Source organism: Ovis aries, chromosome 13, assembly GCF_016772045.2.
Source record: "Ovis aries strain OAR_USU_Benz2616 breed Rambouillet chromosome 13, ARS-UI_Ramb_v3.0, whole genome shotgun sequence".
Taxonomy (NCBI): domain Eukaryota; kingdom Metazoa; phylum Chordata; class Mammalia; order Artiodactyla; family Bovidae; genus Ovis; species Ovis aries.
This window is the reverse complement of record NC_056066.1, coordinates 37,806,748-37,819,418: the sequence shown is the minus strand read 5'-3', so window position 1 is coordinate 37,819,418 and position 12,671 is coordinate 37,806,748. Positions and strand designations below refer to the sequence as shown.

Here is a 12,671-nt window from a genome sequence, read left to right as displayed (position 1 = left end):
TCTACTTTTGGGTGTGGCATTTCTTTCAGCCATCGAGTTGAATTGATCCTGGTGGTGGTGGTGGTGGTGGTTGGTGTGTGTAGTCTGCTGAGAAGGCAGTTGTCTTTGTGCTCAGCTGTGGAGAGTTGATGCCTGGCTACAGAAAGAGAGCTGATTTTAAATGACAGAGAAATGTGGCTTGACCTGCCAGGCCAAGAATCTGGCCAAATAGTTAAAATCAGTACTGAAGCTTTTAAGAATGCTCATGCAAAATTAGAATCTTTCGTCCTGGAATAAAAAAAGTACTTGTAAGTCCAGAGATTATTACCTGGATGGTGCTTCTTCATTGGTTTTATTTTAGCCTTGGTTGTAATATATCAATTAGATAGTTGCAGCAGGATATACAGTTTGCCTTACAAATTGTTAAGCTGTTAACCGAACAGATGTCAAAGTGAGTGGCCAGTTGTAGGGAGGACCCTTTTTTAAATGGCCAAAAGGAACGAGGGTAAGAGAAAGCACAGTTGACTTTCAGAGAGCCCCGCATCCCCCACCTCCTGTGGGGTGAGGGGTGGGCCGTGAGGGTGCTCAGGAAGTCAGTACCTTGCCTGCAGATCCCGCCGGCGCCGACCAAGCCTGACTTCGATGGCCCTCGAGAGAAGATGCAGAAGCTGGGAGAGGGTGAAGGGTCAATGACGAAAGAAGAATTTGCCAAGATGAAGCAAGAGCTAGAAGCGTAAGTGACTTTCCTTGATGGGGCCCTGTCTTCTGAGGAGAAAAATGACATTGTACAGCAAAGAGAATCTGCCAGCTAAGGTTTTCAAGTGTAGCAGTTAATGAATGGCATGGCTGCTGTCAATGAGTTGCATGGGGGTATGGGGGCCTGGTCTTTAGATGATTCCCTGATGATACTTGGAGAAGGAAATGGCAACCGACGCCAGTATTCTTGCCTGGAGGATCCCACGGACAGAGGAGGCCTGGCAGGCTACATACAGTCCATGGGGTTGCAAGATTCGGACACGACTTAGCAACTGAACCACCTGGTGATACTGTTTAGACTAATTTTTCTCTTTGTAAACAATGCTAGTCATGGAATGTTGGTCTGGCAAAGTGAAGAACTAAACTTTAGACTGTAATGTACAAAAGCTTTTTTCCCTGACGTTTATTTACTGGAAATACAGTTGAAATTAGATTGTAGCAAGTGCTGTTAACAAGGAAGCATTCTAACAATGGCTACATTGATGGCTTGAAAGAAGTCCGGGTCTGCAAGAAGCCTACTTTAATCTGATTGTAATTCTTTGAAACAAAAATGGATTCTTTATGCCATAGTTGGAGGTTTGCAAGAACTATCATCCTGCTCCTTCCTCTTGCCCGTCTCCTATTCACTGGGGTCCATTTCAGCAGTTCTTGCCAATATGCTGCCACAGGCCCAGGTGAGCTAGGCCCGGGCTCACACTCCTGCCAGGCCTGCACGGGCAGCTCTGAGGATAGAGCACCAAACTTGGAGAGTTGGTCTCCTGCTGTTGAGCGTAGAGTGTGTAGGTTGAGATAAAGCCATTTTGTAATTTCTGATAGTTCCCAGCTTTGTTAGACTCATGGCTGTGTACATGGCTGCAGAATTAAAGGACTGTCCTGGTTTTAAAGAAGCCATTGTTGTGTGCTGTAATTGCACGTGGGTTTGGGCTTGACAGATGTGTCCACCAACTCTGCTTATGCCACTTCCCCTTCCATGCTGCTGCTGCTAAGTCACTTTAGTTGTGTCTGACTCTGTGCGACCCCATAGATGGCAGCCCACCAGGCTTCTCCGTCTCTGGGATTCTCCAGGCGAGAGCACTGCAGTGGATTGCTATTTCCTTCTCCAATGCGTGAAAGTGAAGTCGCTCAGTCGTATAGCTTCAGTTGTGTCCGACTCTGTGCAACCCCATGGACTGCAGCCTACCAGGCTCCCCTGTCCCTGGGATTCTCCAGGCGAGAGTGCTGTAGTGGGCTGCCATTGCCGGCTCCATCCCCTTCCATGGCTGTTCCAAAAATTCCCAAATTAGAGCTGCCTCATTACCTAGCTGGATGCTGCATTAAGCCAGGCTGCTTGGGGCCAGTTCAGGTGGTGTGTGTGGCTGTGGGGGAGTGCGCTGGCGCCCAGGAGTGGTGCTGGGTGGTGGGCTGAGTGGCACTGTGTGCCTTGTGTTGCAGGGAGTACCTTGCTGTCTTCAAGAAGACGGTGTCTTCACACGAAGTCTTTCTCCAGCGGCTCTCTTCCCACCCTGTTCTCAGTAAGGACCGCAACTTCCATGTGTTCTTGGAATATGATCAAGATGTAAGTTATTTTAATTCCATTTCCACAATCTAATTGGAATGTACAAAAAAATACATAGTTTCTGAAAAACTGACTTTCAAAGTTGGATTTTCCTTTACCCCTTCAGTTAATTTTGGGGTTATTTGAAAGTTGATCCACATTTGTTTTTTTTTTTCATTGAAAGCAGACATATGGTTGCCTTAAAAGGATACATTCTTTTTCTTTATTATATATGAGTCAAGCACTGACTTACAAATTTCCTCATAGTCTTCTAACCAATGAATAATAGCATAACAATTCTACCCAGAATTTAAGGGCACCAAGACTTGATGCCTAGATAGTTTTTCAAAGTATCTCCAGAGTCATAGAATATGCAAGAGACTCTGGTTCAATCCTTGGGCCAGGAAGATCCCCTGGAGTAGAAGATGGTAGCCCACTTAAATATCTTGCTGGGAAAATTCCATGGACAGGGGAACCTGGTGGGCTATAGTCCATGGGGTCGAAAAGAGTCAGACATGACTGAGCACTCACACACAAGACTTGACGCATAGATAGTTTTTCAGAATACCTCCTGAGTCATAGAATTATCACCTGTCCTTAGGTTTAGTTGTTTTGCTTAATATTGTAGATGCGGTTACAATGGGGTTTAAGGTGTCTTGGGTGTGCTTATACTAGTGAACAGTTACTATAGATGTGTTCAGAACTTGATGGAAAATACATGTACCATTAACTGTTTTGAATTTCTTTTCAGCTAAGTGTCAGGCGAAAAAATACTAAAGAGATGTTTGGTGGCTTTTTTAAAAGTGTGGTGAAAAGTGCTGATGAAGTTCTTTTTTCAGGAGTTAAAGTAAGTGGCTTCTAACTGTTTAAGAAAATTCTCTTCGTGTGAATAGGTGACCTTTTCTTTCTTCAGAATAGGTATTTGTGAAACAAATGGTGTTAGCTTCTCAAAATGGAAATATTTTCAAGTTTTGGTTATTTTTATCAGCTTACTGAACTTTGGCTCATTTTCCCAAAATACCTGTTCTTTCCCAGGAGAAGGGATAAGAGCCTCACGCTTCAGTTTTTGTTGTCTCCTTTTCTGTAAGGAAGCGACACTCCATTATCCTTAAGAACATAAGCTACGTGGCCAGTCTTTGGTGCTGCTCTCCACAGCTGCGCATCCCTGCAGCCCCTGCCTTGTGTGGAGCTGAGCACCTGACCAGTGCGGTGCCCTGATGTAATTAAGGGACCGAGGTTTCTGTTTTGTTTACACACTGGATTTGTAGGCCTTTGGTAATGAAAAAAACAAAATATGAGAAGTAATTTTACCTGTTTCTTTTTATACTGTGGCTACTAAGTAGAAAGTTCTAAGTGGCATGTTTGGCTCATGTTATCTCTGTTGGACAGTGCTGTTCTGGAACATAAATAGATGTCCAAGTTTCTCAGTAGCATCCTAGGTGTGGTTTGTTTCTTTGCTCCTCAGTTACTGTCTGGTGTCTGATTTTGCCACTTGTGGTCTTGAGTAAGGAGACTAGGATGTGGGTAACACAGGCCTTGTCAGAAGTTTGGAAGCTCTTGGGCTGTCTCTGGATGGTGGTGACGGTGTGCTGATACCTGTCTGTAGTAAGGGTGTTCGGCATCCCTGGTCAGTGCCCCCCAGATGCCAGTATTGCGTCCCAGGCCATGTTTCAGAAATGCAGGTATCTGAGGCAAGGTAGCAAGACCTAGCTGGACCACCACTTTAGTGGAATTGCTGCTGGAGGTCAGCAAGGTTTACTAGGCTGTGCTAAATGGCTCTTCAAAATGGTTCTCTCGATGTTTCTTGCCAGCCTTTCACTTTTGCTAATCCCTGGTGTGAAATGTTAATTTTAAAAATTATTTACATTTCCGTGGTCCTTAGAGGTTAAACTTCTTATGCCCAAGCTTATTTTTAAAATATAGAATATATGTTCTTATGTAGAAGTTTGCAACTTTGAAACTTCGCAACTTTGAAACTTTTTTTCCTTCCCTTTTAGGAGGTGGATGATTTTTTTGAGCAAGAGAAGACTTTCCTCATTAACTATTACAACAGGATCAAGGATTCCTGTGCAAAGGCTGACAGGATGACCAGATCTCATAAAAGTGAGTGCACTCACCCACTAGCCCCCTACCTCTGCTCAAGTGCCAGCTCTGTTCACATGAAAGGGCTGTCCCTGTTCCCACAGATGTCGCAGATGATTATATCCACACCGCAGCCTGCTTGCATAGCCTGGCTTTAGAGGAGCCTACAGTCATCAAGAAGTAAGTTTTTGTTGGGAGACATTTTTTCTCATCCCCTAATTGAAAACTGTTGCACAATTAAGAGTATGATGGATAAGGGCTGCATAGTTCAGTGCTGTCTTGAGTATAAGCCCATTGAGGGTGGATGGTCTCCAGTATGCATTTTATACACCCTCCAAACAGGAGTACTTCTAAGCCATCTATAGGGAATTCAGGGCACTTCTGTACCAAGTGTGGTAACTGCTGTCAAGGATTTGATTGCTGTCAGACATATATGTGTCTGTTTTCGTGGTTTTTTAAGTTAATCGTTGACTGCTCTGGGGCTGTTCTCATTATGGTGCATGGACTTCTTGTTGTGGAGCTCAGGGCTCTAGGCATGCAGCCTCAGTGGTTGTGGCACACCGGCTTGGTTTCCCTTTCACGGCATGTGGAAGCCTCCCAGACTAGGGGCTGTCTCCTGTGTTGGCAGGCAGATTTCTATCACCTGAACCACCGGGTGGTTTGATTAATTTGTTTGGATTTGTCACTGAGTGAGGTTTTTCAGTGTCTCTATTCAGGTTATTTCTGGTATGAGATGGTACAGTTGGCCCCCTCCATATCCATGGGTTCTGCATCTGCAAACTAGAAGAAACTGCAGATAGATAAACATTTTTTAGAAAGTTCCAAAAAGCGAAACTTGAATTTGCTGCACATCAGCCACTATTTGCATAGCATTTACATTGTACTTAAAACTGTTTGCATCCATTTACATTTTATCAGGCACAGGAAGTAATCTAAAGATGGTTTAACATATATAAGAGGGTGTGCATGTATTATCTATGTCAGGGGCTTGAGCATCTGGATTCTAGGGTCCGGGCAGGGTGGGGCTGGGTCCTGGAGCCACTGCCCAGCTGTTACCATGGAATGACTGACTGTTCTACTAGGCTTGGTCTGGTGGGTGGTAGTGTATTTAAGACCTTAAGTCAGAATTGTGTATATTTGCAGGTACCTGTTGAAGGTGGCTGAGCTGTTTGAAAAACTTAGGGTAAGGATTTTTACACTGGTCTTCATAGCATACATTTTATAGTCTGTAGATTCCTGCTTAGATGACGGTGGCCTTTGCTTTGTTTTGTTGTTTAACAGAAAGTGGAGAGTCGAGTCTCCTCAGATGAAGACTTGAAGCTGACAGAGCTCCTGCGATACTACATGCTCAACATAGAGGCTGCCAAGGTGAGGGCTTCTCCCAAACAGGGCCTGGTGATGCAAGTGCATTCTCTGGGTTAGAAATGTAGGGAGATGGGAATTTGTTAGGATCGTTCATGTAAGTGATGTCACCCTAAGTAAAGAAGTAAACTGAGGCAAACACCAGTTTATCCAGGAAGAGCAGAGGAATTGCATGCTGCATGGGAAGCCACAGGAGATTGCATTGAAGGTCTGGAGTGGGCTGTATTTTGGGGCAAGGAGTGCAAAGACAGAGAGTCTGGGAAGGCATGTCATTGGCATGAGGGCACTGGTCCCAAGCAGAAGCTCATTGGCTAGGCGCTCACTGCTCTGGAGGGGAGGTCAGGCTGGGTCTTCAGTGCCTCAGGTATTTGTGGAAGTCTCTCAGTTCGTTCTATTCTGAGGGTGTGTGTGTCTCCCAGGTCCATCTTCGATTGAGATCTTCTCAGTGACGTGCCTTCTTAGGTGTGATACCAAGTCCGTAGTATGTGTTCTTCAGGGGCCTGGAGCTAATAAGTGTTTGGGGAGTTAATACAGACAGATAAAAGTTTGGGGAGTTAATATGCTGCTGGATGGGGACATAAGTTGACATACACCTAAGGGGCTCTTTCTGAGGCAGGAAGGGCTTTGGGGTTTGTGTTCTTTTATTGAATTGTAGTTGTCACTGCATCCTTTGAGTCATGAAGCATCGCTTAACCAAAAGCAAGATGAAGTGTAAGCAGAGTGACATTTGGAAATGGAACACGCATTCTTCACTGTCTACACTGTCCTAACGACATGTTTAAATTATTTTTACGTCATCATTATTTTTCAGTCACTAAGTCATGTCCAACTCTGTGACCCCATGAACTGCAGCACACCAGGTTTTCCTGTCCTTCACTATCTCACATTCATCTGTTGCTCAAACTCATGTCCATTGAATCGGTGATGCCATCCAACCATCTGTCCTCTGTTGCCCCCTTCTGTCCCCAGTCTTTCCCAGCATCAGGGTCTTTTCCATTGAGTTGGCTGTCCGCATCAGGTGGCCAAAGTATTGGAGCTTCAGCGTCAGTCCTTCCAGTGAATGTTCAGGGTTGACTTCTTATAGAATTGACTGGTTTGATCTCCTTGCTGTCCCCGGGACTCTCAAGAGTCTTCTCCAGTGCCACAGTTAGTATCAATTGTTTGGCTCTCAGCTTTGTTTATGGTCCAAATCTCAAATCTATACATGACTACTGGAAAAACCATGGCAAAGTGCTGTCTGTTTTTTAATATGCTAAGTTCATCATAGCTTTTCTTCCACGGAGCAAGTGTGTTTTAACTTTGTGGCTGCAGTCGTATCTAGTGATTTTGGAGCCCAAGAAAACAAAATTTGTCAGTGTTTCCACTTTTTCCCCATCTATTTGCCATGAAGTGCTGGGAACTGGATGCCATGGCCTTTTTTTTTTTTTTTTGGATGAGTTTTAAGCTAACTTTTCCCCTTTCTTTTCACCCTTATCAAGAGACTTTTTAGTTACTCTTCACTTTCTGCCATTAGAGTGGTATTATTATCTGCATATCTGAGGTTGTTGATACGATTTTTATATGAAATGTACTAAATTAGGCAGCATAAAATTTTAAGCTAATGGGGAAAGGTCATCAGGAAGTAGAAATTCTTTTCCCCATAGTTTAGTTTTATTTTAAGCGATTAGTCTTTTGACATGTTTTCTTTTGGGAAATGACCCTGTGGTCATCACTGTTTGGTTCCTTCTCTTGATGCATTTTGAGAAGTCTGGGAAGACTCAACATTGCATTAATTAATTGCCCTTCCCTGCCTCATGTTGAGATCTTAAGGGGTGGAAGTACCTGAGGTGGCTGCCATCTGACCTTTCAGGCAGTATACCAAGGTACTTGTCTTGTTCTTAGAGACTTTAGATGGTCTTCCTGTTCTGTTCTAGAGATTCTTCAGTATAGGTTTAACTACCATGTATCATGTCTGTTGATTTGCCTTCTAGGATCTCTTATACCGACGCACCAAAGCCCTCATCGACTATGAGAATTCAAATAAAGCGCTGGATAAGGCCCGGTTAAAGAGCAAAGATGTCAAGCTGGCCGAGACACACCAGCAGGAATGCTGCCAGAAGTTTGAACAGCTCTCTGAATCTGCAAAAGAAGGTGAGTGAGTCCACTTCTTTGTTTTTGCTTTCTTTTAAAAAAATATTTGTATTTGCTCTGTCAGGTCCTCATTGCAGGATGTGAGATAATCTCGTGGCTGCGCATGGACTCCAGTTATGGCACGCTGGCTGGCTTTGTTGCTCCTCGGCACATGGGATCCTTGTTCCTGACCAGGGATCCAACTCATAGCCCTGCCATTGCAGTGCTGATTCTTAACTCACTGGACCTCCAGGAAAATCCCTACTTTCACTTTTCACTGGGAAACAATTTTAGAAGTTTTCGGAGAGAAGTTGTCCAAATGGTGCAGAGGATGCGCACGTGTCCTCGGTGCCACCTGCACACGTTCGTGAGCTCCTCCTGTGTAATTTTATAAACACATCTGGGTGTTTTTTTTTAACTGTTTGAGATTAAGTTATATCCTTAGTTGTTTTATCTGTAAAAACTTGGCTTTGTTTCTGAAATACAGTTACCATTGTGGGTTGCATTTAGTTTTCACTCTAAAATCTCCCTTAATCTGGAAGGAACACATCTCAGGTTTAGTTAGTTTTTTTTGGTTGGTTTGTTTTAAATCACATTTGTCTTTTGGAAGACTGATTTCTTTTTACAAATATTAACAGATGTCCCTCACTTTTGTTTGGTCTATCTCCTCACGATTGGGTTCTGGGTGCTGTGTAATTGTGTCCTTTCGAGGGCATCACATTTGAGGATATGTTGAGTCCATCATCCCCTCATATCTGTGTGTTTTGATGACACGGTCAGGGGTTTGTCCACTGTGTACTTGACTTTTTTATCCTATGAGCTGCTGATGAACAGACTGTAGGAGACTGAGACTGGGCATCGCCCTTCCTGGATGTGGCCAGAGGCAGTTGTCTCTCCTGCACTCCAGCCCTCCTTTCCAGGCCAGCCTTCAGTGCTGTCTATCCTTTATTAGCACAAGCTTTCCCTTCTCTCCCTTACTTTTTTAAAATCATTTTTACTAGAATTCTGGATTCCTATTTTCCAGAAGTTTTAAAATTTTTCAGTGTATTAAGCTATTTTGGTGTTTATATTGTCCAGAGTGAGCCCATGGGCATGCCTTTAAGCTGTGTGTGCTATGACACCCCCCTTTTTGAGCGTTTAGATACTCTGTTTTAGTCTTAGACTTCTACTCCAGCCCTGAAGATCACCATTTCTTCCAGGAGCCCATATTGAGTACACTGTGTGCCCGTTGCTTCTGGGGTGCTGCTTCTCCTAGACCCTTCCCCTGACAGTGAGCAAGTGTCAGGGTGTGTGCATACACACCTGCTCCTCAGGAATCATGAGTCCATGGTAGTGACTCGGTTCTGGTCCATGTCCAGGGTTCTTTCTTGCCCTCTACCATTCCTGGATAATGGGCTTTTTAAAATAATTTAGGACTTCCCTGTGGTTAAGATGCCACGCTTCTAATGCAGGGGGCACAGGTTCAGTCCCTGGTCAGGAAACTTAGATTCCACATGTCAAAAATAAGAAGATAAAGCATAGTTTTATAACTTTATTGGGAGATGGCATACCATTTCCATTAAACATGAGTGTAATAGGTAGTCTTTTCCATAGGGGATCTCACTACCGTGAAGCTCTTAGGGGCTGTGGAACATAGCAGAGCAAAAGTTGAAGACTGGTCTTACAGAATGTGAATGTGCGTTATGGTGGATTGTGTACTGGATTCATCCTCAAGACAGCCTCCCCCTTCAAAACTCTAGGTTTCCATGTAAAATCCATATCTCATCATAAGACTGTTCTCTCAGAACATTCCCCTCCTCCGTGGATCTGGGGGGTTCTGCTCCTTTGTTTTGGCTGAGTCTGGCCAGGACCATGGGGCCCTCCCTGGGAGGGACTGGGCTCCTCTGTGCAGAATCTCTGCTCATGGCCTGTGGACACACCCATGCGGCTGCCTTTGGGATTTCTTTTGGAGAGGCACCTCCTCCTTACTGCCCTGTACTTAAAGTAAAATTCTAGCTTTAAAAGAAAAAATAACTAATTTAAATGTATAAGGAAAAAGGACACTTCAAAGCTACTGCATTGAAATCTCAGGTAATTATATAGACCAGAGTTAGTGGCTTTGATAATTTTTGTGTTTTTCTTAAAATGGTGCCAGTTTAGGCCAAACTCTGTTGCGGAAGGTTTGTGCTGATGGCATTTGATAAGCCTGGGTGTACTGCTTGTAAAAGTGCAGTGTCCTGTAGGGTACCAAGATGAGGGGCTCTTAGCCTCGTGGCCCTAGGTTGAGGCTCTAAAGTTGTGGCTGACTAGATGGGAGCTGTTGAACAAGCACAGCAAGGTGGGCAGGCGTCCTGGGAGACGGATGGATGTCTCTTGAGTTCTGTCTGGTCCTGGAGGGAAGGAGGAGAGCTTATTATGACATCCTGCACGACCAGCCTGATAACATCTGAACTACTGTCATTAATGTCAGTATATGTTTCTGAGTTTTTACGTGGCTCTTAACGTGACATTTCTTTTCTACTGTGTAGATAAGGTTCGAGAGCGTGAGTTTACTTCTCAGACCCTCAGCACCCCCTGAGGCTGAGGGGGATTTGATCAAAGGAAGTTTAAAATAACCCATAAAAAGACCCTTGCTGCAAGTCAGTGTGGCCCCCTCCCCGCCCACTCGCCACACACACTGCATCCTGGAGGGAAAAGGCCAAGCAGCTCAGCTCAGGGAACCCCAGGTGCTCAGGGACAGTTTCCATGTCAGGTGTGTGTTCCGATGGCAGAGAGAAGTGAAAGGTGAGGTGTGGTGGGAACCAGAGCTCTGGAGATCATTTTGTTTGTGAAAATGAGGTATGGAAGTTAAAGACGGAAATTGCTCAGTTTTTCTTGGTAAACGTTGTTTTGTAGAGCTAATCAATTTCAAGCGGAAGAGAGTGGCAGCGTTCAGGAAGAATCTAATTGAAATGTCTGAACTGGAAATAAAGCATGCCAGGGTAAGTCTTATCTTCACACGAGTCAGCTTTGGAGGGTGTTTTTCAAATTAACTTCCAATTCACTATTCCAGTATCATCATGCAGTTGGGGCTGGCTTTGTGGTCTTACTCCCCTGTGGGTGGATGGGAGCCACTTGATGGAGTATTTTTTCCACTGCAAACTAGAAATCTGAAATGCAGTCTTGATGGAAAGCTGCTTTGTGAGAAGAGCATTCTTGGTGGCGGTTACCCTGCTTCCCTCCTGACGCCCTGTGGGCCATGCTGTGGAGGGCTTGTCCTAGTAATTTGTAAGCAGCCATCATAGCAGTTGCAAGCTTAAATTTGCCAATTTGCTAACTTTAGACTTCTGTTACTAATTCCTTTTTGGTTTAAAAAGGAAGAAAAATGTCCTTATATATGTATTGTGTGAAGGATAATTTAGCCCAGAAGAGATGGAGAGCAGTGCTGGAGCATGTTAGAGTCCTGCCCGAGCTCTTCAGGGTTTTTGTACCCTGGCCCGAAGCTCTTTGGGTGGTTGCTGGGTGCAGCTGATCCTGACCCCCTAGGGTGCTGTCTGGCCCAGGGCGGTTGGGTCAGTGTCACTGCTCATCTGCACTGGCTAAAGCAGGGAGACTGGACATTTGTGGTGTGTTGAATTCCTTTATTTTGACCACAACAGAGATGTTTCCTCACTTGGTTCTTTATATCCTACCATATCTGACCTTCTAAATTGAGTTTTAAAGTATCGTCTGTATGTGATTTATATATAATGTTCTGAGTATTCTAAGTTATTTGAATTCCTTTAAAGTGAGAACTTTGTAAAACATATCCTGCCAAGTCCTATGTGAATATTTATCATTGGTAATCTCACCCACAACTGATTTTTAGCAACTTTTTATCCAGTCTTTCCAAGGCCTTTGACCTCTCATTTATGTTGCGTGTAGGTTCAACCACATGAGTGGGGTTGGCATGGCTACAGTGGGAGCAGACCTGGGGTGGGCGTGGGGTGAGGGTGCTGAGGGCAGTGACCAGGGCGAGGGGACTTGTGGCTCAGGTGTCACTGCATGAAAAACAAGCACCAGCCCAGATGTCCGTGGGGCTGAGGCCTGAGCTCAGGTGACTTGGAGGTGGGAGGTCTGGAGCATTCACTGGATTCCTTTCTTCCAGAACAACGTGTCCCTCCTGCAAAGCTGCATCGACCTGTTCAAGAACAACTGAGTGAAGGACTGAATGTGAAGAAAGCCAGCATCACTTGCACTCAAATCATTACCACAGAAGATTGACTTGATTTATCTTGACTTCAGTTTAAAATTATGTGAATACATATTTTGATTTCTAAAGATCTTAACACTTAACCATGTTGGTTTAAAAATATTTCTATTGCATGCTCCTTGGACATAACTAATCTTGATGCAGTTAATACCTCAGTGGGTAGAATCTTAAGTACTGGGTTCTCCTTTAATTTGTAGTAATGAAGAAGGGGTGCGGAATCACGTGCCTTCTGGAGCGAGTGTAATCAGCAGGGGCCCTGCACATGTACATGTCATCTCAAGTTTCATGTGCCCGCATCCCTGTAATTTAGGGTAGGTACCTGTTAATGGCAGATGAGTCAGCTACTCGTTGCAGGTAACAGACATTCCATCCCTTTGTCAAGTGATTTTCCCCTTTCTTACTCATAGATCGGTAGTCACCTTCAGCTGTTTGTACTATAACAAGAGCAAGAAAAATACCGTATCTTTATATATACCCTTTGCAACTCCATTTTTGTAGCTGGGGATACAAATATTTGTGGGGAGAGGCTTATCTTGAGGGTATAAGAACAACTAATGTGAACCCCTCCCTTCCTGGTGGGGGCACAGTATGTGTGTGCTTGGACTTTTTATAAAGCATCCAATAAAATAATCCATGCTC

General features: G+C 44.3%; 1 protein-coding gene across 9 annotated transcripts in view; it reads left to right on the top strand.

Moving 5' to 3' along the window:
• SNX5 (sorting nexin 5) overlaps positions 1-12,671 on the top strand; it is a 24,682-nt gene extending 12,011 nt beyond the window's left edge. For all 9 annotated transcript variants that reach the window (XM_042230663.2, XM_012188511.4, XM_042230665.2 and 6 more), the window contains 10 exons: positions 591-712; positions 2,167-2,290; positions 3,021-3,116; positions 4,267-4,372; positions 4,456-4,531; positions 5,495-5,534; positions 5,633-5,719; positions 7,684-7,843; positions 10,697-10,782; positions 11,928-12,671. In XM_042230663.2, coding sequence (XP_042086597.1) covers positions 639-712; positions 2,167-2,290; positions 3,021-3,116; positions 4,267-4,372; positions 4,456-4,531; positions 5,495-5,534; positions 5,633-5,719; positions 7,684-7,843; positions 10,697-10,782; positions 11,928-11,978 — 900 coding nt within the window. In that variant the 5' untranslated portion in view covers positions 591-638 and the 3' untranslated portion in view covers positions 11,979-12,671. The remainder of the gene's footprint in view (positions 1-590; positions 713-2,166; positions 2,291-3,020; positions 3,117-4,266; positions 4,373-4,455; positions 4,532-5,494; positions 5,535-5,632; positions 5,720-7,683; positions 7,844-10,696; positions 10,783-11,927) is intronic.